We start from the raw sequence: 25,237 nt of genomic DNA, 5'->3' as shown, positions 1-25,237 counted from the left end.
CAGTTTCAACAAGCCGAAGATTTTAAGATTCTTTTTAATTTTTTTGAAGCGTAGATTTATTAAAAATATTGTTTCAAGCTTAGATTTATTAAAAATATTTTTGTGAAGTGTAGTTTTATTAAAGATATTTTTTTCAAGGCGTAGATTTATTAAAAATATTTTTTTCAAGGCGTAGTTTTTTTAAAATTTTTTTTTCAAGGCGTAGATTTTTTAAAAATATTTTTTTCAAGGCGTAGATTTTTTAAAAATATTTTTCAAGGAGTAGTTTTGTTAAAAATATTTTTTTCAAGGCGTAAATTTATTAAAAATATTTTTTTTAAGGCGTAGATTTATTAAAAATGTTTTTTTCAAGGCGTAGATTTATTAAAAATATTTTTTTCAAGGCGTAGATTTTTTAAAAATATTTTTTCAAGGCGTAGATTTATTAAAAATATTTTTTTCAAGGCGTAGATTTTCTAAAGAATTTTTTCACGTCCCAACAAGGCGTAGATTTCTTAAAAATATTTTTTTCAAGGCGTAAATTTATTAAAAATATTTTTTTCAAGGCGTAGATTTATTAAAAATATTTTTTCAAGGCGTAGATTTATTAAAAATATTTTTTTCAAGGCGTAGATTTTTTAAAAATATTTTTTTTGAAGGCGTGGATTTTTTTAAAAATATTTTCTCTAGGCGTGGATTTTTTTTTAATATTTTTTCAAGGCGTAGATTTTCTAAAAATATTTTTTCAAGCGTATTTTTTCAAAAATATTTTTTTCAAGGCGTAGATTTTTTAAAATTATTTTTTTTCAAGGCGTAGATTTTTTAAAATTATTTTTTTCGTAGATTTTTTAAAAATATTTTTTTCAAGCGTATTTTTTCAAAAATATTTTTTTTTGAAGTCTACCCCTTATTTTTTAAAAATATTTTTTTTTAGATATTTTTTTGAATATTTTATTACATTTTTTTTTTTTGCACAAATCCATCCCATTCGTGATGATGTTTTTTAATTTTTAATGTTTCTATGTTTCTATAATTATTTCTTTTTTATTGCCAATTTTCATTTAATTTTCTCTCTTCCATTTTTTTTAGTGCGCACCAGCAATCCATATTTCCTCTGCTCCGCCTTGCCCACACACTGGCGTTCAAATAAAACCCTGCCGATTGCCTTTAAAGTTGTGGCCCTGGTCGATGTGGGAGATGGTACCAATGTTTATATCCGTGCCGGCAACGATGAGAACTGTTGTGCCGAATTGAGAAATGATCGGGCAACAATGAAAGATCAAGTGGCCAAATTTAATGATCTGCGTTTTGTGGGACGAAGTGGAAGGGGTAAGTAGTGTGTGTGTTTGTGTTTTCTTATAAACATTGTATTTATGAATGAAATTTGCTTTCACACATTTCCAATGTACGATTTTGGGCTTCACGTCCGATTGATTGTGCTGTAAGGCAACGATCACCTCAGAAGTTCACTCACAGAAGTCGTCACATTAACCTTTGACGTTTTATGTTTGTAAGAATGGCCTAAGGTCAGCATGCAACAGAAGCATGATGAGGAGGATGATGATACTGACTGATGATGACGACTACCTGCTGTATGACTGCACCATGTCCAATGGTGGTTACAGTACAGCGCTTCCAAATTTGTTTTCTTTGCCGAAAAAAAATGAAACGAAACGAAAGGCAGACATCACAAAGTGTTTGCATTCGTGCTTCCTTAATTTGCAACAACTGACATCTTTTTAGGACTTTTGGTGTGTCGTGCCTCACTTGCAGTGTGTCGGCCATTCAAATGCCCAAATGGAGCGGCAGAGAGTGAGCGAGTGGCAACAACAAAAAATGTACTTGTTGCCAGCAAATGCCAACAATTTATGAAAAGGAAGTCTTTGGCCTAATAAAAGTCCTTCGTCACACGTTTCAATGTCTAGCTGTTGGCAATCGACATGAATGATCATTCATGATCATGTCTTGTGTTGTATTGATATTTGCTGTTTATTTTTTTCTTTTGAGTTCTAAATTCTTTTGCTGACACGCAATCCGCAATTTGTTTGCCAGACTTTAGTTTTGTTTTGGCTAATAATCGATTGGGTTTCTGCTCTACTAACGAGCAGTATGTTCGAGGGGTTTCTTATTCTTCTTTGGGAGTAATTAACTCACTGAGTAACTAGGATACGTGTTTTGCAGACCAGGTAGAAAGAGTGCACCAATCTAGCAAATTATGTGTCATATGTTTCTCGAGCAATTAGACGACGTGCTAAGTTCGATTTACACCATGTGGTCTACGACTATTAAGACGAACGTTCCACTAAGGACGAGGGGACGATATTATTTTAAAAATATTTCTTTGAAGGCGTAGATTTTTTTAAAATATTTTTTTCAAGGCGTAGATTTTAAAAAAATATTTTTAAGGCCTAGATTTTTTAAAAATATTTTTTTCAAGGCGTAGATTTTTCTAAAAATATTTTTTTCAAGGCGTAATTTTTTAAACAATATTTTTTTAAGGAGTAGATATTTTTAAAAATATTTTTTCAAGGCATAGATTTTTTAGAAAAGTTTTTTTAAGGCGTAGATTTTTAAAAAATATTTTTTTCAAGGCGTAGATTTTTTTAAAAATATTTTTTTCAAGGCTTAGATTATTTAAAAACAAATTTTTCAAGGCGTAGATTTTTTAAAAATAATTTGTTCAAGGAGTAGATTTTTTTAAAACAAAATTTTTCAAGGCGTAGATTTTTTTAAATATTTTTTTCAAGGCGTAGATTTTTTAAAAATAATTTTTTCAAGGAGTAGATTTTTTTAAAACAAAATTTTTCAAGGCGTATATTTTTTTAAATATTTTTTTCAAGGCGTAGGTTTTTTTAAATATTTTTTTCAAGGCGTAAATTTTTAAAAATATTTTTTTCGAGGCGTAGATTTTTTAAACATATTTTTTTCAAGGCGTAGATTTTTTAACATAATTTTTTTCAAGGCATAGAGTTTTTTAACTTATTTTTTTCAAGTCGTAGATTTTTAAAAAAAATACTTTTTTCAAGGCTTAGATTTTTCTAAAAAAAAATTTTAAGGCGTAGATTTTTCTGAAAATATTTTTTTCAAGTAGTAGATTTTTAAATTTTTTTTTAAGGCAAAGATTTTTAAAAAATATTTTTTCAAGGCAAACATTTTTTAAACAATTTTTTTTTATCAAGGCGTAGATATTTTAAAAATATTTTTTTCAAGGCGAAGATTTTCTAAAAATAATTTTTTTCAAGGCGTAGATTTTCTAAAAATAATTTTTTTTCAAGGCGTAAATTTTCTAAAATAATTTTTTTTCAAGGCGTAAATTTTCTAAAATAATTTTTTTTAAGGCGTAGAATGTTATATCCTACACAACTATGTTGCCAGGGTATTATAGGTTTGTGCAGCCCCAAAATTTGTAACGCCGCGAAATATTCGCCCTAGACCCACCTTTAAGTATAAAGATCGTCATATCTCGACTAGCTGAGTCAATCTAGAGATGTGTGTCCGTCAGTCCGTCAGTCCGTCCGTCTGTCCATTATAATTGTAAACACGATACAGACCACAGTAATGGACCAGTCTTCACGAAATTTTGCATGTAGGTTGTGCTCTGGTCAATGAAGACCCCTATTGTGTTTGGAAACGATCGTTTAATATTTAGGGTATGAAATGGACCAACAACTTTATTTTTGTCTGATATTCTGGTCGCTCCAGAGGCCACAATTATGGTCCAAATATCACGAATTTTTACATGGGGATCGGTTCAAGGGGATCGGTCCAAAGAATAAGCATGCCTGTTTTGATAAAGATCGGTCAATATTTAGAGGGTCAAATTGACCCTGACTTTTGTGTGAAAAATTACAAATTTTGTATTCTATAGCGTATAGATTTACCCCTGAAGCACATAGACCCGAGAAGTTGATAGTATATCGAAGAGGAGTGGTTGACGTTTAAATCGATACCAATTACATTGTCGTATGTACCCGGATGTGGGAGTTACAGTAAACATTTACTGATGTTTACGTATTCATATATTATTTAGTAACCCATTACCACACTAGAGAGCCGAAATATAGCCCTGATCGCTTTGAAATTTTCCACGAGGATCCATGTATGGTCAAGGACAACGCTTATAATTTTCGGCGATGATCAGATAATAATTTTGGGATGAAGTGGACTGAAAACTTAATTTTTTCGAGTCGATCTACACAATTATAATCCGAACATAACAACACAACTCACGGTAAAGGGAATCTGGAATCTGGGCTGTTCTGAATATTGGAAATATTCGGAATTTATGTTAGTGTAAGAAAAAGGCGCTGTTGACCTCTAATCGGGCAAGAGGGTGCAAATATCACGAAATATTGTTCAGGCTCGGAATAAACATCCGCAGAAAGTTAGAGTTCCGTGGTAGTTGTGTAGGGTATTCTATGGCCCCGTCCGACTATATTATATGATCGTATGTACTCAGATATGGGAGTTACACTTAAATATTTACAGGTACTTAGGTACTGAGATATTATTTAGTAACCCACACTAGAGGGCCTACATATAGTGCTGATCACTTTGACATTTTCCATGAGATTCCAGTTGTGGTCAAGGACAACGCCTATAATTTTCGGTGATGATCAGATAATAATTTTGGGATGAAGTGGACCGAAAACTTAATTTTTTGGTGTTTTCTTCGAGTCGATCTATAGGCCACAATTATAGGCCGATCATCACAACACAACTCACGATGAAGGGAATCTGGACAAGTAATTAGAAGGACTGTACTGAATATTAGTAATATTCGGAAAATAAGTCACTGTAAGGAAGAGGTGCTGTTGACCTTTAATCGGCAACTTTTTTTCAAGCCGTAGATTTAAAATGTTTTTAAAGCCGTAGATTATTTTTGTTCCAAGCCGGGGATTAAATTTTTTTCAAGTTCAAAGATGGCGTAGATTAAAAAAAAAATGTTTTGTTTCCAAGGTGTAGATTTAAAAAAAAAAAAATCAAAGTATTTTTTCAAATTCCAAGATGGCGTAGATTTTTTTAAAAATATTTTTCGAAGTTTCAATAAGCCGTACATTTTTTAAAAAATATTTCTTTTTACTTTACACAAGATATAGATTTTATTGTAGAGGGTCTACAAAAAAAAATGTTATAAATTCCAGCAGATAAGTAAATCTTGAACTTAACCTACATGTTGAGTTATTCGAAATGACTGACTGACTATTGGTCTGACAGAAATTAATCAACTCCAACACATCTTAATCAAATCATTGTTCATGAAAAAAAAACATATCCAAATAAATTAACGACTACTTACAACAACAAACCGAAACATATCATTTGAAATATAGGAATGAGTCGAACTTAACGAAGAATAAATAAAAAAACTCAAAACTGGAGCACAGCAATTTGTAATTGTGCCGTGTGAACAAAAGATATGAGAGGCCAAGTCTTTTGTTCCCATTCCGAAAAAACACAAAAAAATCTGAAACAAATAGTGCTCTGATTTTGAAAAATATGATTTTGTAATGACTTTATTTAACGGAAAACAGCCACAATAATAACAACAATAGAATCATAAGCGTCATATTGAAAGGGAATACTTCGGGTTCCCTCTGACACATTCCTCTCGTCGACGGAGTATGTTGGTGGGTACAGAGTTCAATGTTGTGTGTGTTTTTTCATCTTCGGCTAATTTGTGTAATCTTGTAGTTGATTTTATTTATTTTTTTGGAGAGAGAGTCTGAAAACAAATTGTATAAAATTTGTAGAAATGAAATAAGACAATACCGAATATTCAACAGCAAGCGTTTTAAAGAGTTATGTCTCTTCGGATAATTACTGCCCTGCTTAGTTTTCTTTCATTCATTTTGAAAATTTGTAGATAAATCAAATAAACGTACGTCAAAGGATTACATTGATGGGCCAGATACACACACACACGACCTTTATGACGACCGATAATGTGATTTGGAGAAGATCATTCTGCTGATAGCTATTATTTACCTTTCATAGGTAGCGTGGCAAGGGTTAATATTCTTAGCTTCAATGAAAATGTTATTTGATTGTTAGCGTTAATTATGTTGTTGCTGGTGGTGGCGGAGGTAGGCAGTGTTGAAGGATGGAATCTAATGTCGGCAGCATTTTATCTTGGAGGGTATTTCATAAACGGCGCGTGTCGCTCATTTAGGAGTTGAACGTTTTTTTTTTTTTTTTTTTTTGAAAATATCTCAAAACAATGTAGTCAACATTAAATGATTTAGGCTGATTTAGACTAAATGGAAATAAAAACCGAATAGATTTCAGATATTTTTTTTAAATCATATCTTCGAAGTAGTTTTTTTTTTCAAATTTTAACAAAGTGTAGACTCTTATTTAAGAGGTATGCATATAAAAAATCTAAACATTGCCCTAGCAAAAAAAACGCCCGTGGTTAATTTGACGGCGATATTCACCGTCGACGGAGATCGGCCCTTATATCTTTCGGAGAATTTTTCTTTAAAACAGCCCAAGAGCTGCCTCATCTGCTTGCGAAAGTACCTATACTTCAGATCCATATAACAGTATGGGTAGTATCAGCGTCTTGTAAAGTGTGAGTTTAGTCTGGCGGGAGGTGGCCTTGTTTATAAACTGCTCACTTTGAACATAGTAGCATCTGTTGGCCAACACAATCCTTCTCCGAATTTCAAAACTGATGTCATTAGTTTTATTGATGGCGGTACCAAGGTATGTAAAATCGTTGACTACCTCGAAGTTGTAGTTCTCAAGTTCCACAGTTGGTCCGAGTCTACTGGACATCTTGCGCGTTGATACCATCAGCTTGATCTTCTCGCCGTTTACTACCAGACCCACTTTGGCAGACTCCTTATAAATTTGTTCAAAGGTGGTGTTACCGCTTTCATTGTTCGACCAATTATGTCGATGTCATCGGCGTAGACGAGTAACATGTGATGTTTGTTGTACAGAGTGCCATTTCTGTTCACTTTTGCCTCTCGTATGACCTTTTCCTGCAGGATGTTAAAAAGATCACACGACAAAATGTCACCTCGTCTGAATCCTCGTTCGGTATTGAAGGTTTCCGATAGGTCCTTTCCGACTTTAACTGCTGACCTTGAGCCACTTAAAGTTATCCTGCATTGCCGTATCCTGGAATGTCGAACGTAGACATGGCTTAAAACACCTCTGAACGGATAGGTCTGTCGAATGCGGCTTTAAAGTCGACGAATAGGTGGTATGTGTCGATGTGTTTTTCGTGGGTCTTTTCCAGGATATGGCGCAGAGTGAAAATCTGGTCAATGGTGGATTTGCCAGGTCTGAAGCCGCACTGGTATGGTCCAATAATGCCATTGACCATTGGCTTCAGTTGTTCACATAGTACGTTGGATAGCACTTTATATGCGATGGGAAGAAGGCTAATTCCTCTATAGTTGGCACATATCGTCTTGTATCCACGTCCACGGTACACAACACCTACCAAGGTGGATACCAATACCAAGGTGAAGCCAGAATAGCAATAAATCGGCTGAAGAATAATAAAGCAGCAGGTTCCGATGGGTTACCAACCGAACTATTCAAGACCGATGGTCAAATGCTGGTCAGGAGCATGCACCAGTTGATTAGTACAATTTGCCTAGAGGAATGCATGCGCAATGATTGGAAGGTTCCAATCATTGGGCATGCATGATTGCTGAGGTTCCAATCATTGGGCATGCATTCCTCTAGGCAAATTGTACTAATCAGCTGGTGCATGCTCCCGACCAGCATTTGACCATATGTCTTGAATAGTTCGGTTGCTAACCCATCGGAACCTGCTGCTTTATTATTCTTCACCCGATTTATTGCTATTCTGGCTTCACCTTGGTATTGGTATCCACCTTGGTAGGTGGTATCCACTCTATACCGTAATCTATTATTGGTTGTACTATTTCATACCAGAAGCTTTTGCTCCTTCCAGATTCTCAACACGCTGTCTGTATCTGTCAGAAGAACTTCGCTTATGGGGATTATAGTAATTCGCTCATTTAGTGGAGTGAATCTGGAGACGAGGTCTTTTATTCTCCTGTTAACCATAAATCCGCAGCCAAATTCATGTCTCGTTTCATGGCAGCTATTTCCTGTCCCTTTCCATCGCATTTCCTGTAAGGCAATAATATCGGCTTTGTACTTCTTGAGTACATCCGCCAAAGCGAAAACTGCGCCTGTTCTCTACAACGTGCGCACATTCCAAGTACAGATTCGTAGATCGAGGTCCTTTATACGTTTTCGGGGGTCGTCAATATTAGGGGATTTGCTTTTTTTCTTTCCGAGTGTGGGCAACTATCACTAAAAAATATTTTCTTTAAGTTTGTCGTATGGATTAAATTTCTATTTTTTAAAAAATGACTCGAATATGTCTTAAAATAATTATTTCAAATCGTAAAAAATCCAAACTTATAAATCAGATATTCTTTTTTTATAATTAAAATCAAAATATTGTCAAATGATATTTTCAAATTATTTCTTTCCCTCGGAAAACAGCTAATTAAAACATTCTTACATATAATCATACCAATCTTAAAAAAATAAAAAAAAAACACATCGAAAACAGCAATCAAAACGCTAACAACTGCTGTTCTGCTTGATTAAATGTCATTTCAATCAGACCGTTCTCGCTGATATCATTTTTTTTTGTTTTCTGTTTTGGTTCGGCCTCTCTGGCGAAAACAGCGGCCATTATTTCAATTGAGTTTTGTATTCAATGTATTTTTTTTGCTGTTTTGATTATGGCGAGTTGAGTTTTTTTTTTGCATTGCTGCTCGCTTGCTGTTTTTGTGATCCATTCAACCTATTAAAATGTCCACGGCTATCAAAAACAGCAACCGGTCAGCAAATGGGGGGTTCAATTGCGTTTCGTTTTTTTTTTTTTAATTTGTGTTGTGATTATATCATTTTTTTTTTAAATGGGTGTTGCTAATTTTGTGTCATTTATTTTGGAAGAGATTTTGAATTATGTTTTTAATAAATTCGGCTTGGAGGTGGCGTTCTTAATATAACATTTTTAATATTTTAATATATAATTTTTTTTTCGATTTTTTTCCTTCAACATCATTAAAAAAGAAATTAAAAATTATAAAAATGCGGTAATGATATTAAAAATCACTTCTGTCACAATGAGTTATGTACTATTTTTTTGTTGTTGTCCGTCAATTCATATAATAAACTTAAATAACAACAATTATTAACAAATGATTATGATTAAAAAAAACAACAATTGCTTCATTACAAATAACATAAATTGAGAATGCAAATAGAATGGGAAACATCAGTCCTGCTTTCGCTTATTTGCAGAATGTCGAGTGAAGGGCTGCTTGCACATGAACAAATTTATGGAATTTTAAACTGACCACCAATGAATGCCACATAATGTCATATAGTACAATAATATATAGCAACATATAAATATATTTTTAAATGGAAGGTTGGAAAGCTACACTTCTCAGTATTTTATATTAAATTTAATTTTTTCAAGAAAATGTTTTTAAAGCTTCAAAGCAGACATCGATTTTGTATCCTGGGCTTTGGAGCTTCAAAATCATTTTTAAAGTTTTAAAAATATTTTTTAGACATTTTCAAACCTGGCCTTGATTTTTATATCCTTAAAAACAATGTTGTCAGGGTATTATAGCTTTGTGCAGCCCCAAGAGTTTGTAACGCCGCGAAATATTGGTCCTAGACCCACCTTTAAGTATACCGATCGTCACATCTCGACTAGCTGAGTCGATCTAGACATGTCCGCCGTCTGTCCGTCCATCTGTCCATTATAATTTGTAAACACGATACAGGCCACAGTAATGGACCAATCTTCATGAAACTTTTCATGTAGGATAGGTTCTGGCCAATGAAGACAAAGGGGTATTTTGGTAAAGATCGGTTAATATTTAGGTGATGAAATGGACCAAAAACTTTTTTTATCTGATTTTCTGGTCGCTTCAGAGGGCGCAATTATGGCCCAAACATCGCGAATTTTTGGAGAAGGAGAAGGGGATCGGGCCAAAGAATAAGTATGCCTGTTTTAATAAATATCGGTCAATATTTAGCGGGTCAAATGGACCCTGACTTTTGTGTGCAAAATTACAAAAGTTTGTATTTTATAGCGTATAAATTTACCCCTGAAGGACATAGACCCGAGAAGGTGATAGTATATCCAAGAGGATTGGTTGTCCATTAAACTGATACCAATTATATTGTCGTATGTACTCGGATGTAGGAATTATACTTAAATATTGACAGGTGCTTACGTACTGAGATATTATTTAGTAAATCATTACCACACTAGAGGACGAAAATATAGCATTGATCGCTTTGAAATGTTACATGAGGTTCCAGGTATGGTCAAGGACAACGCCTATAATTTTCGGTGATGATCAGATAATAATTTTGGGATGAAGTGGACCGAAAACTCAATTTTTTTGTGTTTTTTGTTAAGTAGATCTGTAGGCCACAATTATAAGCCGAACATCACAACACAATCCACGACGAAGGGAATCTTGAAAATTAATTAGAAAGGCTGTACTGAATATCAGAAATATTCGGAAAATATATGAGTGTGAGGAAGATGTTCTGTTGGAGGGTGCAAATATCACGAAATACTGCCCAGGCTCGGAATAAACATCCGCACAAAGTTAAAATTCCGTGGTAGTTGTGTAGGGTATTGTATGGTCGGCCCCGTTCGACTATACTGCTTCGTGGGTTTTTTAAAAATATTTTTTTCAAGGCGTAGATTTTTTAAAAATATTTTTTTTCAAGGCGTAGATTTTTTAAAAATATTTTTTTCAAGGCGTAGATTTTTTAAAAATATTTTTTTCAAGGCGTAGATTTTTTAAAAATATTTTTTTCAAGGCGTAGATTTTTTAAAAATATTTTTTTCAAGGCGTAGATTTTTTAAAAATATTTTTTTAAAGGCGTAGATTTTTTAAAAATATTTTTTTCAAGGCGTAGATTTTTAAAAATGTTTCTCAAGTCGTAGATTTTTAAAAATGTTTTTATACCCTTCACCACACTGTGGTACAGGTTAGAATCACTGTCTGAGTCGATGTATGCATGTCCTTCTGTTGATGTTAAATTGTAAACAAAGTACAGGTCGCATTTATAATCCGATTTGGATGAAATTTGGCACAATTCACTTATTTGGCCCAAGGACGAACCCTATTGAAATTGGAGAAAATCGGTTCAGATTTAGATATATAGTTTCGTCCGATCTTATGTGAATGATACACCAAACTCCCAATAATTGTGCGATTGGGACAACATTTTGCACAGGGTACTGAATTAGGTCCAGACTGATGTACGAAGTTTTGTTTAAATCGATTCGGATTTAGATATAGCTCCCATATATAGTTTCGTCTGATTTTTTGTGAATGATATACCAAACTCCCAATATGTGTCCGATTGGGACAAAATTTTGCAACTTCGGCATTTTTGAAAATATGCATAGAATCACTTTCTGAGTCGATTTATGCATGTCCGTCCGTCCATGTATTTTTGTTAGCAAAGTACAGGTCGCATTTATAATCCGATTTGGATGAAATTTGGTACAGCTCATTTGTTTGGCCCAAGGACGAACCCTATTGAAATTGAAAAAAGAAAATCGGTTCAGATTTAGATATAGCTCCCATATATAGTTTCGTCCGATTTTATGTAAATGATGCACTAAACTTCCAATATTTTTTCGATTGGGTCAAAATTTTGCACAGCATACTGTATTAGGTCCTGATTGATGTATGCGAAATTTTGTTGAACTCGGTTCAGATTTATATATAGCTCCCATATATAGTTTCATCTGATTTTTTGTGAATGATACACCAAACTCCCACAGAGCAAATAGTATTGATTAGGTCCGGACTTTATTTTTTAAGCGTTGATTTTTGCCATCTCATCTCAAATTGCGAACATAAAATTTTCTGTTTTACAACATTGTAATATCCTGTTCAAAAAAAATATTGTTATGCTTACATATATTTTAGGCCACTGTCAATTTGACACCACAGAGACAAAAAAACATTGCCGGTTGCAACATCCTCATACATAGTTATGTATCACAAACTAATGAAGACAGACACACACACAGACAAATACACATATGTACATAAATTTACAATGAAGTGAACGTGTGGTGTTACCAATTCGTCTGTGATTGCAAAAAAAAGCTGCAACAACAACGAAATAAAAAAAGTGTAAGCGACAAACAGTGTAAATATGTAAATAGCCGATATATATTTAAGCGTATGACTGTAGGAGTGTGTGTGAGTTTGAGTTGTTATTCGATGTTTTTTTCATCTCGTTCTGTGGCTGAGGTTTTTGCGGTTAACTTGGTCCATATCATCTGCTATTTAGTACGCCTGTGTGCTCTCTTTCTCTTTAGACTGTGAGATTGGTTGAATTTACAAACGAACGGGGAACATATACAGACGTACATATATACACAAAGTGTAACAGACATTACAATATATGTATGTAGACATATGTAGACTGAAGTTTATTTTCATTCCGGTTCAACTGAATAATAACTGAATCTGTATGTATGTAACAACTGTATGTATGTATGTATGTATGTTATTTATGGTTGCATATATGTGTGTGTGGGTTTGTTTTTATTTGTTTTTGCGACAAATGAAGTGGGTGTAGTTCATTTCTGTTGAACACAAACAACAACAAAAACAACACCACAGAATGGAATTGTGTGTGGAGCTCACATAAAAAGGTAGCCACCAAAAAAACACCATCCTCCCAAACAAAAAAACCAAACCAAGCAACCCAGCAAGCAACAGAGAACCAACGAACGAATCGCCGAACGAATGGGAAATATCTTTGCTCTATGAAAAAAATCGTAAAATACCCAAACGACCCGCAATGACGTGTAAATTCAGCGTTTAAAGAAGTCAAAGTGGCTGCTATTGTGTGCGGCAACGAAACGAAAATAAAATCCAAGAAAGAAAAAAGCGCTGAGAGCAAAAAATAACAAGAAGTATAAACCCAACCCACCGCAAGAAATAGCAACAACAACAACAGCAAGAGTAACCACCATCACAGTGCTAGCATTTTAATTTACTCCCATGACGAAAACGTCGCTGACAAAAAATGGTATCCACCATCATGCTCTGTTGTGACTTTAAAAAGTTCGTAATCTACGTAAAAAATCTCCAATCTTCTTAGCAGGACTTCAAAAAGGTCTGGTTCTGGTGGGGCGAACATAACTCGCTAACAAAAATGTCGCATTTTATGTGTCGTTCTTTTTGTTTGTGTGTGTGTCAGTATCGTTTCCATCATTCGAAAATGTTCTTTGGGTCCATAAAAAAAACTTCGGGATTGGCTTATTTACTTATTTCTGTTTGTCAATTTAATAGTTCAACTGGACAGACTTCCACACTACACCATTTCCGTTGGGAATAAAGTGACTCAAAAAATTGGTAAAGGACGAAGAGAATTTTTTGAGTTTGTGGTCCGAAAAAGGGGGGTGGACGGGGCTTATATATGGGGCTTATATTGAACATGTTTTGGCAAAAACGAAATTCCAAAAAAAAAAAAAACAATTAGATTGGAAATGTATGCCTAAAATGTGGCGGAACCTTAAGGTGTGGACTACGTTAAAACAGGAACCTATATCCAACAAGAACGACAAGCTACTTAATCTCCAAAATGCCGAAAATGGGACTACGCCGTTTTGTGCAGATTACACCACCTTCGAATGGAACATTTTTAAATGGGGCGACATCATTTAATGTTTGCTGCGCCATTATCAAACACGAAATTTCAAAGTTCTACCATATGATACCCCTCCCTCACCCAAAGATGAGAGACTTTCCTCGCTTCGTGTAAAGCATAAAATTCCGTTTCTTCTAAGATATTTGAACTTGAATGTGCAATAAGAGTCTCTCACCAATCAATAAAAACTGCTACGATAAAAATGTACATAACCGAAATATCGGTTTTAGACTCCTGGTTTCTTTTGACGAAATCCGTTTCCGAAAATTGGGAGTCGATTTACAAATGTCCCTTTACCTCTCTGGCTGCTGAGCACGATAAGGAAGTAACCGATGTCATCAAATTTCTTCTAGACTAATATTAGGTTCGAATATGAGAAATAGCTGTTCGCACATTCTGGCACCTCTCCTAAAATATTATCAACATGTAGGACAAAATTAATTTGATAAATTAATGCGAACGGATGCCAAAGTGTGCATAGCCTAATATTTTAGGATAATATAAAACAATTTATACCCTACACAACAATGCTGCCGGGGTATTATAGCTTTGTACAGCCCCAAGAGTTTGTAACGCGAAATATTGTTCCTAGAGCCACCTTTAAGTATACCGTCATATCTCGACTAGCTGAGTCGATCTGGACATGTGTGTCCGTCCGTCCGCAGATTGGTCCATAACAGCCCACGGTTATGGACCACTCTACACAAAACTTTGCATGTAGGATGGGTTTTGCCAATGAAAACCCCTATTGTTTTTTGTACAGATCGGTTAATATTTGGGGGATGAAATGCACCAAAAACTTTACTTTTGTCTGATTTTCTGGTCGCTACATTGAGAAGGGGATCGGGCCAAAGAATAAGCATGCCTATTTTGATAAACATAGGTCAATATTTAGCGGGTCAAATGAACCCTGACCTTTGTGTGAACATGACAAAATTTGTATTCTATAGAGTATATATTTACCCCTGAAGGAAATATACCCGAGATGTTGATAGTATATCCAAGAGGAGTGGTTGACCTTTAAATCCATACCAATTATATATATATATATATTGTCGCATATGGGAGTTACACGTAAATATTTACAGGTGCTTACGTATTCAGATATTATTTGGCAACGCATTACCACACTAGAGGGCGGAAATATAGCGCTGATCGCTTTGAAATTTTCCATGAGGATCCAGGTATGGTTAAAGACAACGCCTATGATTTTTGGTGATGATCTGATAATTCTATTGGGATGAAGTGGACCAAAAACTTATTTTTTTCGAGTCGATCTATAGGCCACAATTTAAAGCCGAAGCTCAGAGTATATAACCACACTAATTTAGATTTTCGTGGATGTTGTGTAGGGTATCAATTGAAAGCCGAACATCACAACACAACCCACGGTGAAGGGAATCTGGACAAGTAATTAAAAGTGATGTACTAAATATTTATAATATTTGTTGAACTCTAGTCGATCAAGAGGGTGCAAGTATCGCGAAATATCGCTCAAGCTCAGAATGTAGAACCACATAAAGTTAGATTTTCGTCGATTTTGTGTAGGGTATCATATGGTCGGCCCCGTTCGACTATACTGCTCCGCTCACTGGTTTTTAATTATTTTAGCTTGACATTGAAATTGTAGGATACGGCGTTATTCTATTTTCCTATTCCATTTACACTTAAGTTTCAGCTAAGAAGTCCGTTTTTCCCTAAATGTGTTCTTAAAATTGTTTTGTGGTTTTGGGTTACATACGTATAGTGTCTGTGTGCATTTTATGTATTTGCCTTAGTTTGTTTTCAATAAGGATATTTACAATCGCAAATATGATTTACGTAGCTATGAACTTTAAAGTCTGCCAGACAAATTATATTAAGGAATATTTACATATTCGTATATTGTTTCATATATAGGAGACAGTTTCAATTTTAAGTCAATGTTATAAACGTGTAGTATTATATCGTAGTTTTTTTATTTACAGTGCAAAAGTTTTAGGAAAAAATTTTAAATAAAAAATGAAAATTGAATGGTACAATTTTTCAGGAGTGGCATCCACGAGATCGGTTCTTTTAGTTCTCATTTATTTTTAATAAGTTTGCAAAACTAAAGAGGAAAAATAACGTGTTTAAATTTTTAAGGCTCGCCCATTATTTTTTGCGCTATTCGATACACCCAGTATATTAATTTGAAAAACGTTCGTAATATGCGATAGTCAGTGTAAAAAGTCGACTATTTTGCTCATTCGTTATATTCCAAATTCGTTAAACTGAGTATTCGTTATACCGGGCGTCGACTGTATATACTCCTGAGTTCTTATTTAATCTTGGTGGTCTTCTATGAATGGAACGCGACCTGAAAGCCACCAGAAAGTCATCAGAAAGACTCTTATATATAGAAAAATTCATGAAGGTAGTTCACCTATAACATACCTTTATAAGGTATCTTATATAAGGAAGACATGCACACAAGCTTCCATGTGTAGTAGACCTCTAAATGGTCTTTTATGCACAAACAAGATGTAACTCTTTTTATTGAAGACCTTTATAAAATATTCTATATTAAGAATGTATCTAGAAAAGGATTAAGGGCATTCCCTATGTTTAGAAGAATTTCAGAATAAATTCCATATTTAAAAAGACCTCAAGAAGATATCGAGAAGAGCGTCTGGACATAAAAGACGTCTATATCCTCATTTTTGCCTACCAGTATATTTTCTTTCTGTTGAAGATTTTCAGAAGGATCAAGATAAGGGCTGGAGAATGAGCAAAGAGCAATGCCGAATATATTTGCAGACGAGTTAATATGACTGCGGATTTGCCACACACTGACTTCACTTCTATTTGATATGCAAGACACATATATATTTCCATTGATTCATAAAGCAGAGTTAATTGATGACTTACAATTATTCCTATCGTATACTTTTTCTAAATTTACGTCACTATTATACAAACAGAGGCCTACAAACGAGAGGTATTATATTTATGGAAAATATCATTGTTTTGAATACCTCCATAAGATTTGCTATGTAAACAATGTCTCCAGATAAGGAATACCTTTAATGGAACTTCTTCGTATATAAGAATTTTAGAAGGTATCGTATTTGAAAGATCTCCAAAAGAAATCGAGAAGAGCGTCTGGATATAAAATACCTCTATATCGTATTTTTGCACTGAAACATCGTTAGAAAGGTTGCTAAAGGTTTAATTTCTGGAGAATGAGCAAAGAGAAAGACTGAAGATATTTGTTAACTACTGACGAGCTACTATGACTGCGGATTTGACACACTCTGGCTTCACTTCTATTTAGTATGCATGATTCAAGATATATTTTTTCCATCAATTCATTAAACAGTAAATTAATAACCTACAAACTACAAATTTTTCTTGTCGTATACTTAGCAAAATCCTTATTTTTCTAAATTTACATCACTAATACAAATAGAGGCCTAAAGACGAAAGATATTCTATTTATAGAAAATGTCTTTGTATTGAAGACCACCATAAGATTTTCTATATAAAGTATGTCTCCATATAAGCTATACCTTTAATGAAACTTCGTCATATAGAAGAATTTTAGAAGGTATTGCATTTGAAAGATCTCCAAAAGACATCGAGAAACGCGTCAGGGCATAAAAAACCTCAATAATGCGGTTTTTGTATTTAAAACCCGTTAGAAAGGTTACCAAGCAGGAGGACTTACTTCTATTTTTGGACAATAATAAAAGAGCATGACCGAAGATATTCCTTAACTACTGACGAGTTACTATGACTGCGGATTTGTCACACGCTGACTCCCATAAATTCAGTTAATTATTAAATTAGAAACTGACAATTTTTCTTATCGTGTGCTTAGCATAATTCTTATTTTTTTAAATTTAGAGTCCTTCAGACTTATTATAACCTAACACCAGTCTTACAATATACCTATAATTATTATAATAATTTATATTTACTATTCGCTAACTGTGATTACTTATGCATTCGCAGTAAAGAAGTGAATGAGAATTATTTTGTTAATTCATAATGCATGATTAGAAGGTCTTTAGAGCATAGGCAACTTCCATGAAGTATTTATAGTGTAAAACGTCTTGTTGGGACTGAAAATATACTAGACATAGGAGACCTCCAATACTCCTTCTAGGCACAGAAGATTACCAGAAGGTATTCTGGGTATATAAAATCTGCAGTAGGTCTTCTAGACATAAGGTATTCTATGTTTGAACATTTTCTTGCAAACCTTCCATGTACAGCTGACCTAAAAGAAGTTAAACATTGGCGGATAGTGGTCAAAGCGCATCGGTTTTTGACAACTGATGAACTACTGTGACTGCTGATTTGCCAGATGCAGACTTCAATGGTACTTACTCTTCGCAAAAAGTGAAATATTTATCAATCCGGGTAACAAAGTGAATATAGCCTTCAAAAGACTTTTCATGTAAAGTAGTCCTCGTATGTCTCGAAGAACCTCTGCTATGTCTAGAAAACCTACAATAAGTGTCTTCTAAGTATAAAAAACTCTAAATAAGCATTCTATAGACTTTGCTCTGAAAAATCCATTAAAATCTGGTACAGTAGAACTTCGATAATTCGTACCTCGATAATATATTTTGTCAATTTAGCAAAAAATTCACATTTTTATACCTTTCAAAAGCCCCAAAAAGATTTGAAGGCATTTAAGTGAAACACCAAAAAAATCAATCTTCATTTTCACAACACTTACGAACCTCACAAAAGAAAGAAGACCGCCAACTGTTAATGGCGCGTGTTAAATGATCACTGGAAAACAATTAAATTTGGGTGTCAAAATCCATCAAAAACAAGAACCTTGACGAAGGAAATCAATTTCTTAAACACAGCTACTTTGAAATACATAACGACATACATACATATCTTACGATGTTGCCATTCTGCACATAATTTATAAAATTTATAACCCACACAAACAAAAAAATAATTAAAATTTATGACAGCAATAATTTTAACACTTCTGTTTCTTCTCTTTTTTTCTTCTCATTTTAGGTAAAAGTTTTACCCTTACCATAACTGTGGATACATTTCCCCGACAGGTGGCCACCTATGCCAAAGCGATAAAAGTTACCGTTGATGGACCGCGTGAACCACGCTCCAAAACAAGTAAGTCGATGTCGATAAAAAATAAACGCCACACACAAATTAGAACAATGTTGCCTGCACCGCCGCCGCCATCGTCGTCCTCGTTGTCAACACAACAAATCCGTCAATTAACAAACGAAGAAATACGACTGACAACAACAACATCGTCCACCTCACCCACATTATCCTCCTCCGCGTCGTCATTAGTATCGATGTCCATAAAACAATCCTTTCATTCCCTATCGTTAGTTAGTCCCCACCGAGAAATGACGACGGGTGATTTAAATGCATCTGTGGATACAACATCCTCACCAGCATCGCTGCTGAGTGGGGAGAATTCGGATTTTGTACATGCGGCAGAATTTGAAAGTGGTTTTATGTCGAATTTTGTTGATGTTAATACATTAGCGGCGGAGGATGATAATAAAAATGTTGAGAATTGGTTAAATGGTGAGAGATTAGAATGTTTTTTTCTTTGCTTTTTTCCCATTGTCGCCGAACATCCAAGTCATTAATTCATTACATCATTTGAAAAGTTTCGATAACATTTCATTCAAAGCCAATAATTTCTTCCTAAATTTCTAGGTCATTTAAAATTAAATCAAAATTTTGTCGCTTCAGTTGAATTTCATTCTGCCAATTACTCGGACCTTATAGAACCACAAAGAGTATACGTTTTCTGAGTTTCTTAGCCGAACTATTACAATAATTATATTTACTATTCGCTAAGTGTTACTTATGTATCCTAGGTAACGAAGTGAATGAGAATTACATTTGTTAACAACTGACGAGTTACAATGAGTGCGGATTTGCCAAACGCCCACTTCACATGTATTTACTATTGTTAAAATCTGATGCGGAATAACTTCAGCAATAAAAGGTGATATACATTCGTTGTTACGACGGGAATGAGAATTATGTTATAATGTATAAAAATAATTTATTTTATGGGAATGAATAAAAATGTTTGGTTTATTGATCTTGTTTAATGGCATATGTTGTTGTAATAGTAATCTGGCCTTAAACGCTGGAATGTGTGAATTAAAAGCAGGAGCGAGTTAAGCGCAGATGTTATTTAAAACTAGAGCGAGACAAAGGCGGGATAACGATTAAAGCGTATCACTTTTTTTTAAATACTGACGAGTTGCTCTAAGCGTGGGGATTTCCCAAACGAAGTTTCATTTGTTTTTACTAACCGTTAACTGTGTCTCTCGACAACTTCAGTGATACAAAGTGAAATACTTAATTATCCGGTGTTACGAAGTAAATGAGAATTATGTAGTTGTTATCATAACGAATGTTTGCACTGAAGTGAAGAAAGTAGAAGGAATAAACATCGATGGTTGGTTTATTGATCGTATAAGATGTATATGTCGTGGTAATAGATGAGCGAGTTAGACACAAGAGTGACGATCTGAGGGCGGGTTAGCGTGGAGCAATCTAAGGGCGGGAAAGCGATCAAAGCACAATGACGAAGAATTTTGTTAACTTCATTGGTATTTACTATTCGCTAATCTGCTTCGATAATCGGAACTTTATACGTTTTAGCCGTATTTTCCCATCGAAGTGACTATAATTTGGAATTCAGTGATCCTGGAGGGAGAAAAAATATCTGGGCGGAGAGCGATCAACTACTGAGAGAGCGATCAACTACTGATCGACTTCACTGTTGTTTGCTATTCGATATTCGGAATTTTATACGTTTTAGCCGCATTTTCTTGCGAAGTTACTATAATTTGTAATTCCGTGATTCTGGAGGAGAAAAACATATCTGCAGAAGTGCCTCTTCCTCGAACAATACAATCAATTGTTTCAATTTACTGGGTCTCAGAAGGGCACATAGATCTATTACACTGTTCAACAATATTTTTGGGGAAACCACATTTCTTTTAGGGATGAAAGCGCGTGTAGATTATATCAAGGTCCTAGAAGGGCAAATTTGTCATAGTAAAAGTAAAATTGTCACATCATGGGTTAGGAAATCTCAACAAGTGCATAACGTGTGTCTGTTTGGTGGAGTTAATGGTCTGGCGGGGTCATTGACATTACTTTTATGAATTTTAAATGATCAGTTGCGGAGAAATCATCCCATTATCAAGATATAATTTATGATTTTTGTTTAATTTCATCAAGACAAAGCGCCAAACAAGCAACGAAGCCATAGCTCTTTAAAGGGGAAATTTGCCACAGAGATTTTACGATATTACAATTTGCGAATTCCTTTTGGACCCCGTGAGACATAAGTCTACTTCACAAGCTTTCACTTCACATTAAAGACCTCCAAGTTTTCCTGTATTTGATTTTCAGTAAATGTAAATATTGTTGCTTCCCTTTTTGCAGGCTGGTCACGTTCGAAGACCTTATTTAAAATCACTCCATCGCACTGAGAAACAAAATGGAGCTCATAGTCTGCGATGTGGAAAATTCCACTTTAAAAGTGAATGAATGTCCTTAGCGAGAATTTTTGGAAACCACAAAAATGGATCCAGTTGTGAGTTCTGGCGTGATTATTTTTTTGCTGTAGTTCAAGAAGAAAAAGGTTTTCTATCTCCATTTTCTATACTCCATTTGAAATCATCCCTATCTCACTATGACAAAAAATGGAGCTCATAGCCTGGGATGTGGAAAGAGAATTTTCTAAACCTGAAGAATAAATTCGCCAATTTTGATTGGGCAAGAGAATGATCCGATATATGTGAACAATTGCAATATCCTGTCCTCCTAATAAAAATGTACCAATAAACAGATATTGTAAGGAGATTATTGATGCATTAATTGCTAGAGAACACAACGATGTTTGCAATAGTGCATTGAATTCACAATCACATGATATGTAGGGGAGACTGGGGCACCTTCGGCACTTTTTTTAGAGCTCTATATCTCAGTACTTATTCAACATATATAACAACTTTATGGCTGATTACTGTCCTCTGACACTTAATTATAAAAAATAGTACCAAAAAGATATAAATAAATAGTATTAGTTAAAAAATTTTACAGTTTTGTAAAAAAAGTCAAATTCGCCGAATGTGCCCCAACCCGGGGTAGCTTCGGCATTTGATGGGGCACATTCGGCACCATAGTCATAGCCGGGTAATTGTCATCGCTATCAGTCTGGTTGAAATGCTGATCCTCTTAAGGCTCGATTTGGTTTTAATACGCCACACAATGTTTGAATTATAGGGCTTTATTTTCTAGCAGCGGACGTTTACATCTCAAGGTCACACACACCATCAGAAATAGGGGTTTTTATCGCATTTTCGTCAATACAAGCACGTTTGATCTTATATATGCAATTTCGAACCATATTAAAGGATTAGTTTTAAAGACAAACTCAAAAACATTTTAAGGAAATAATATTGCACAATCTGTATATTGCCGAATGTGCCCCACTTTAAAATGCCGAATGTACCCCGAATATACTTTTTATAGTTTTTTTAATTTTTTTCGATCAATTTTGTAAAAACATTATATTTTTAAATATTTCTATAATAATACACAACGTAGTTAACCTCTTTTTAATAATATTGTCTTAAAAATTTCAACAGTTTTATACACGAAATACTTACGAAATGGAATTGAAATATTACAGAAACATCTATAAAAATACAAAAACCCATGTATCTAAATTGGCTTATTAGCTAGAAATTTCAAACTTTGTGTCATTTATTTATTTCGATACTCGATACCTATATATCGAAACTAGTGATGTACGGTGAGAGCTTCATATCGAAAACGCGATTGCCGAATGTGCCCCGATGCCGAAGGTGCCTCAGTCTCCCCTACTCCCCTCTAGAATATAAATATACCATTTATTACCACAGATCTATCTGCATATGCAGCAAGTTGGATTATAAAAGTCAGAGGTGGTTTATTTGATTTAAACTCAAAATTATTTACAAGAAATAATAATTCGAATAAGATCTGCAAAAACAAAAACTAAAAGCCTCAAGTGGAAATATTTTTCCAAAAAAAATTTATAGGATTTTATCATTGGCCTCTTCCACGTTAACCCCAACCGAGCTTAGGAAACTTGTTATCTGTGTATAAATTTCATATAAATTCTAGACTATTGAAATATTCCGATTTGTCGGAAATATTTACCTTAATATTTTTACATTGTTTTCTACTTAATTTTCGGTATGGCGAAGTTCGTAGTCCAATTGCCAACTGGATATTTATTATACTCAGACGATGAAATACCTCCATACAGACATTTTGACATAATAGGTCAAACGTTTAATCGGGATTACTTGCATTCATTGAAGATTCTGAAAAGGTTTTTTATATAAAATTAGAAATAATTAGAAACTTCATATAAAAAAAAGGAAATATTTTTTTTTTTTAATTTTCCCACATAACTTTCCACTTCACAACATTTGCCAATAAGTGGAAACCAATACTTTTCCCAACAATTGTTTCCAATTGCCATGCGGCCTCTCTAATCACCCCAGGTTAATCCGATTAAAGTATTTAAATATTGGCCACACAACAAAAAAGGGAGGGATAAACAAAATGCTCACCTTTCGCAAATACCTTTCAAAACACTTGTAAGACAAATACGATAATAACATGTGTTAGATTCGCACCTCATGTCGGACAAAAGTCAAACAATGGTCGAGACCATGGTCATTGTGTGTCTGGCCATTTAAAGAATTATGATTAGCTGTTGTTGTGAAAACAAGCAACCAAACATTGGCGGAAAATAGTTAATGGTATTAAAAAAGGATTACAGGAGCGATTTAAACAAGTGTTACATAAACAACAATAAACATAAGACAAAGAAGAAATACAAGTAGGAATGAAGTGAATAAAGAAGAGACAGAAATACGTACCTGTAACGGAAGTTCATGAAATTCTTGCATTGGACGGCCATATTGGTTTTGATGAAATTGGGTTGTCCACTTGGCACTTCTTCTGTTTTTTGTTGTTTTCTTTCAAGTGTTGGGTTAGTGTGTCAGCTGTAAAAGGATATCTCTCAATGGGTATCATCCAACCGGGGAACAATATTGTTGTTGTTTTTTTTCTTTTGTAAATAAAGCTCTTCTCATTATATTGTTTGGAATATTTCTGAATGTTTACCCGCTACCAATCGACCAGTTGGATTTCATTGTGCGTCAAAAGTTTGAAATGCCATCTAGAAATGCAAAAAAATACTTTATTTTTTGTTTTGCCTAAGTACATAATGTGTGTATTTCGATGCCATATAAAGTGTGCAATAAAAATAAACAAGAATAAATATTTTGCACGTATTTTCCCCCATCCAAACATAGTGGGTTTCAAGAGATTGCTAATGCTCAGGTTGCGGTTAAATTTTAATTCGGAAATTGATTCGTTATAAACAATCAAACCAATATTCAAGAACAAATGTGGCTTATAGCCCTCATAGCTATGCGCCTTATAGACTTTAAAAAATATTCCTAAAAAACTTAGGCTATATAGACTTTAAAAAAATCTTTAAACAACCGGTTTATAGACGTGATATATCCCCAGCGAATATTCTTTAAAAATGTAGGCCTTCTTATCCAGGATTATAGTCCTGTTAAACCTAAAAAAATATATTTTATAATACACGCTTATTGCCCTGACAGTCCTTCAAAATATTCCTCTTAAAATCCATGCCAATAGTCTTTCGAAAAATATTTTTATATTTTATTTTTGTCTTTAACAAAATCGATGCTTATTAGTCTGTAGGTCCTTGTGATAGTCCTTGAACAGATATCCGCTAAAATATCTATAGGTCCACGCTTCTTGGCCTGAAGGTCTTTGAAAAAATATTCTTTAAAGAATCCACGCTTATTGGCCTGAAGGTCTTTGAAAAAATATTCTTTAAAGAATCCACGCTTATTGGCCTGAAGGTCTTTGAAAAAATATTCTTTAAAAAATCCACGCTTATTGGCCTGAAGGTCTTTGAAAAAATATTCTTTAAAAAATCCACGCTTATTGGCCTGAAGGTCTTTGAAAAAATATTCTTTAAAAAATCCACGCTTATTGGCCTGAAGGTCTTTGAAAAAATATTCTTTAAAAAATCCACGCTTATTGGCCTGAAGGTCTTTGAAAAAATATTCTTTAAAAAATCCACGCTTATTGGCCTGAAGGTCTTTGAAAAAATATTCTTTAAAAAATCCACGCTTATTGGCCTGAAGGTCTTTGAAAAAATATTCTTTAAAAAATCCACGCTTATTGGCCTGAAGGTCTTTGAAAAAATATTCTTTAAAAAATCCACGCTTATTGGCCTGAAGGTCTTTGAAAAAATATTCTTTAAAAAATCCACGCTTATTGGCCTGAAGGTCTTTGAAAAAATATTCTTTAAAAAATCCACGCTTATTGGCCTGAAGGTCTTTGAAAAAATATTCTTTAAAAAATCCACGCTTATTGGCCTGAAGGTCTTTGAAAAAATATTCTTTAAAAAATCCACGCTTATTGGCCTGAAGGT

The 25,237-nt window shown here is 34.1% G+C and overlaps 1 protein-coding gene across 1 annotated transcript; it reads left to right on the top strand.

Annotated features, from left to right (window-relative positions):
* Positions 1-1,068: 1,068 nt before the first annotated feature.
* On the top strand, positions 1,069-19,251 carry LOC133323994 (protein lozenge-like; the record flags this gene model as incomplete). Its single annotated transcript, XM_061532892.1, has 2 exons — positions 1,069-1,308; positions 18,709-19,251. Coding segments are annotated over 2 exons (783 nt in total), but the record flags the coding sequence as incomplete, so codon positions are not given.
* Positions 19,252-25,237: the final 5,986 nt, after the last annotated feature.

The sequence above is a fragment of the Musca vetustissima genome, unplaced genomic scaffold (genome assembly GCF_032173495.1).
Source record: "Musca vetustissima isolate MV318-11 ecotype Yass unplaced genomic scaffold, APGP_CSIRO_Mvet_v1 utg162471, whole genome shotgun sequence".
NCBI lineage: Eukaryota > Metazoa > Arthropoda > Insecta > Diptera > Muscidae > Musca > Musca vetustissima.
The sequence above is the reverse complement of the archived record's forward strand: the minus strand, read 5'-3'. Positions and strand labels throughout refer to the sequence as shown.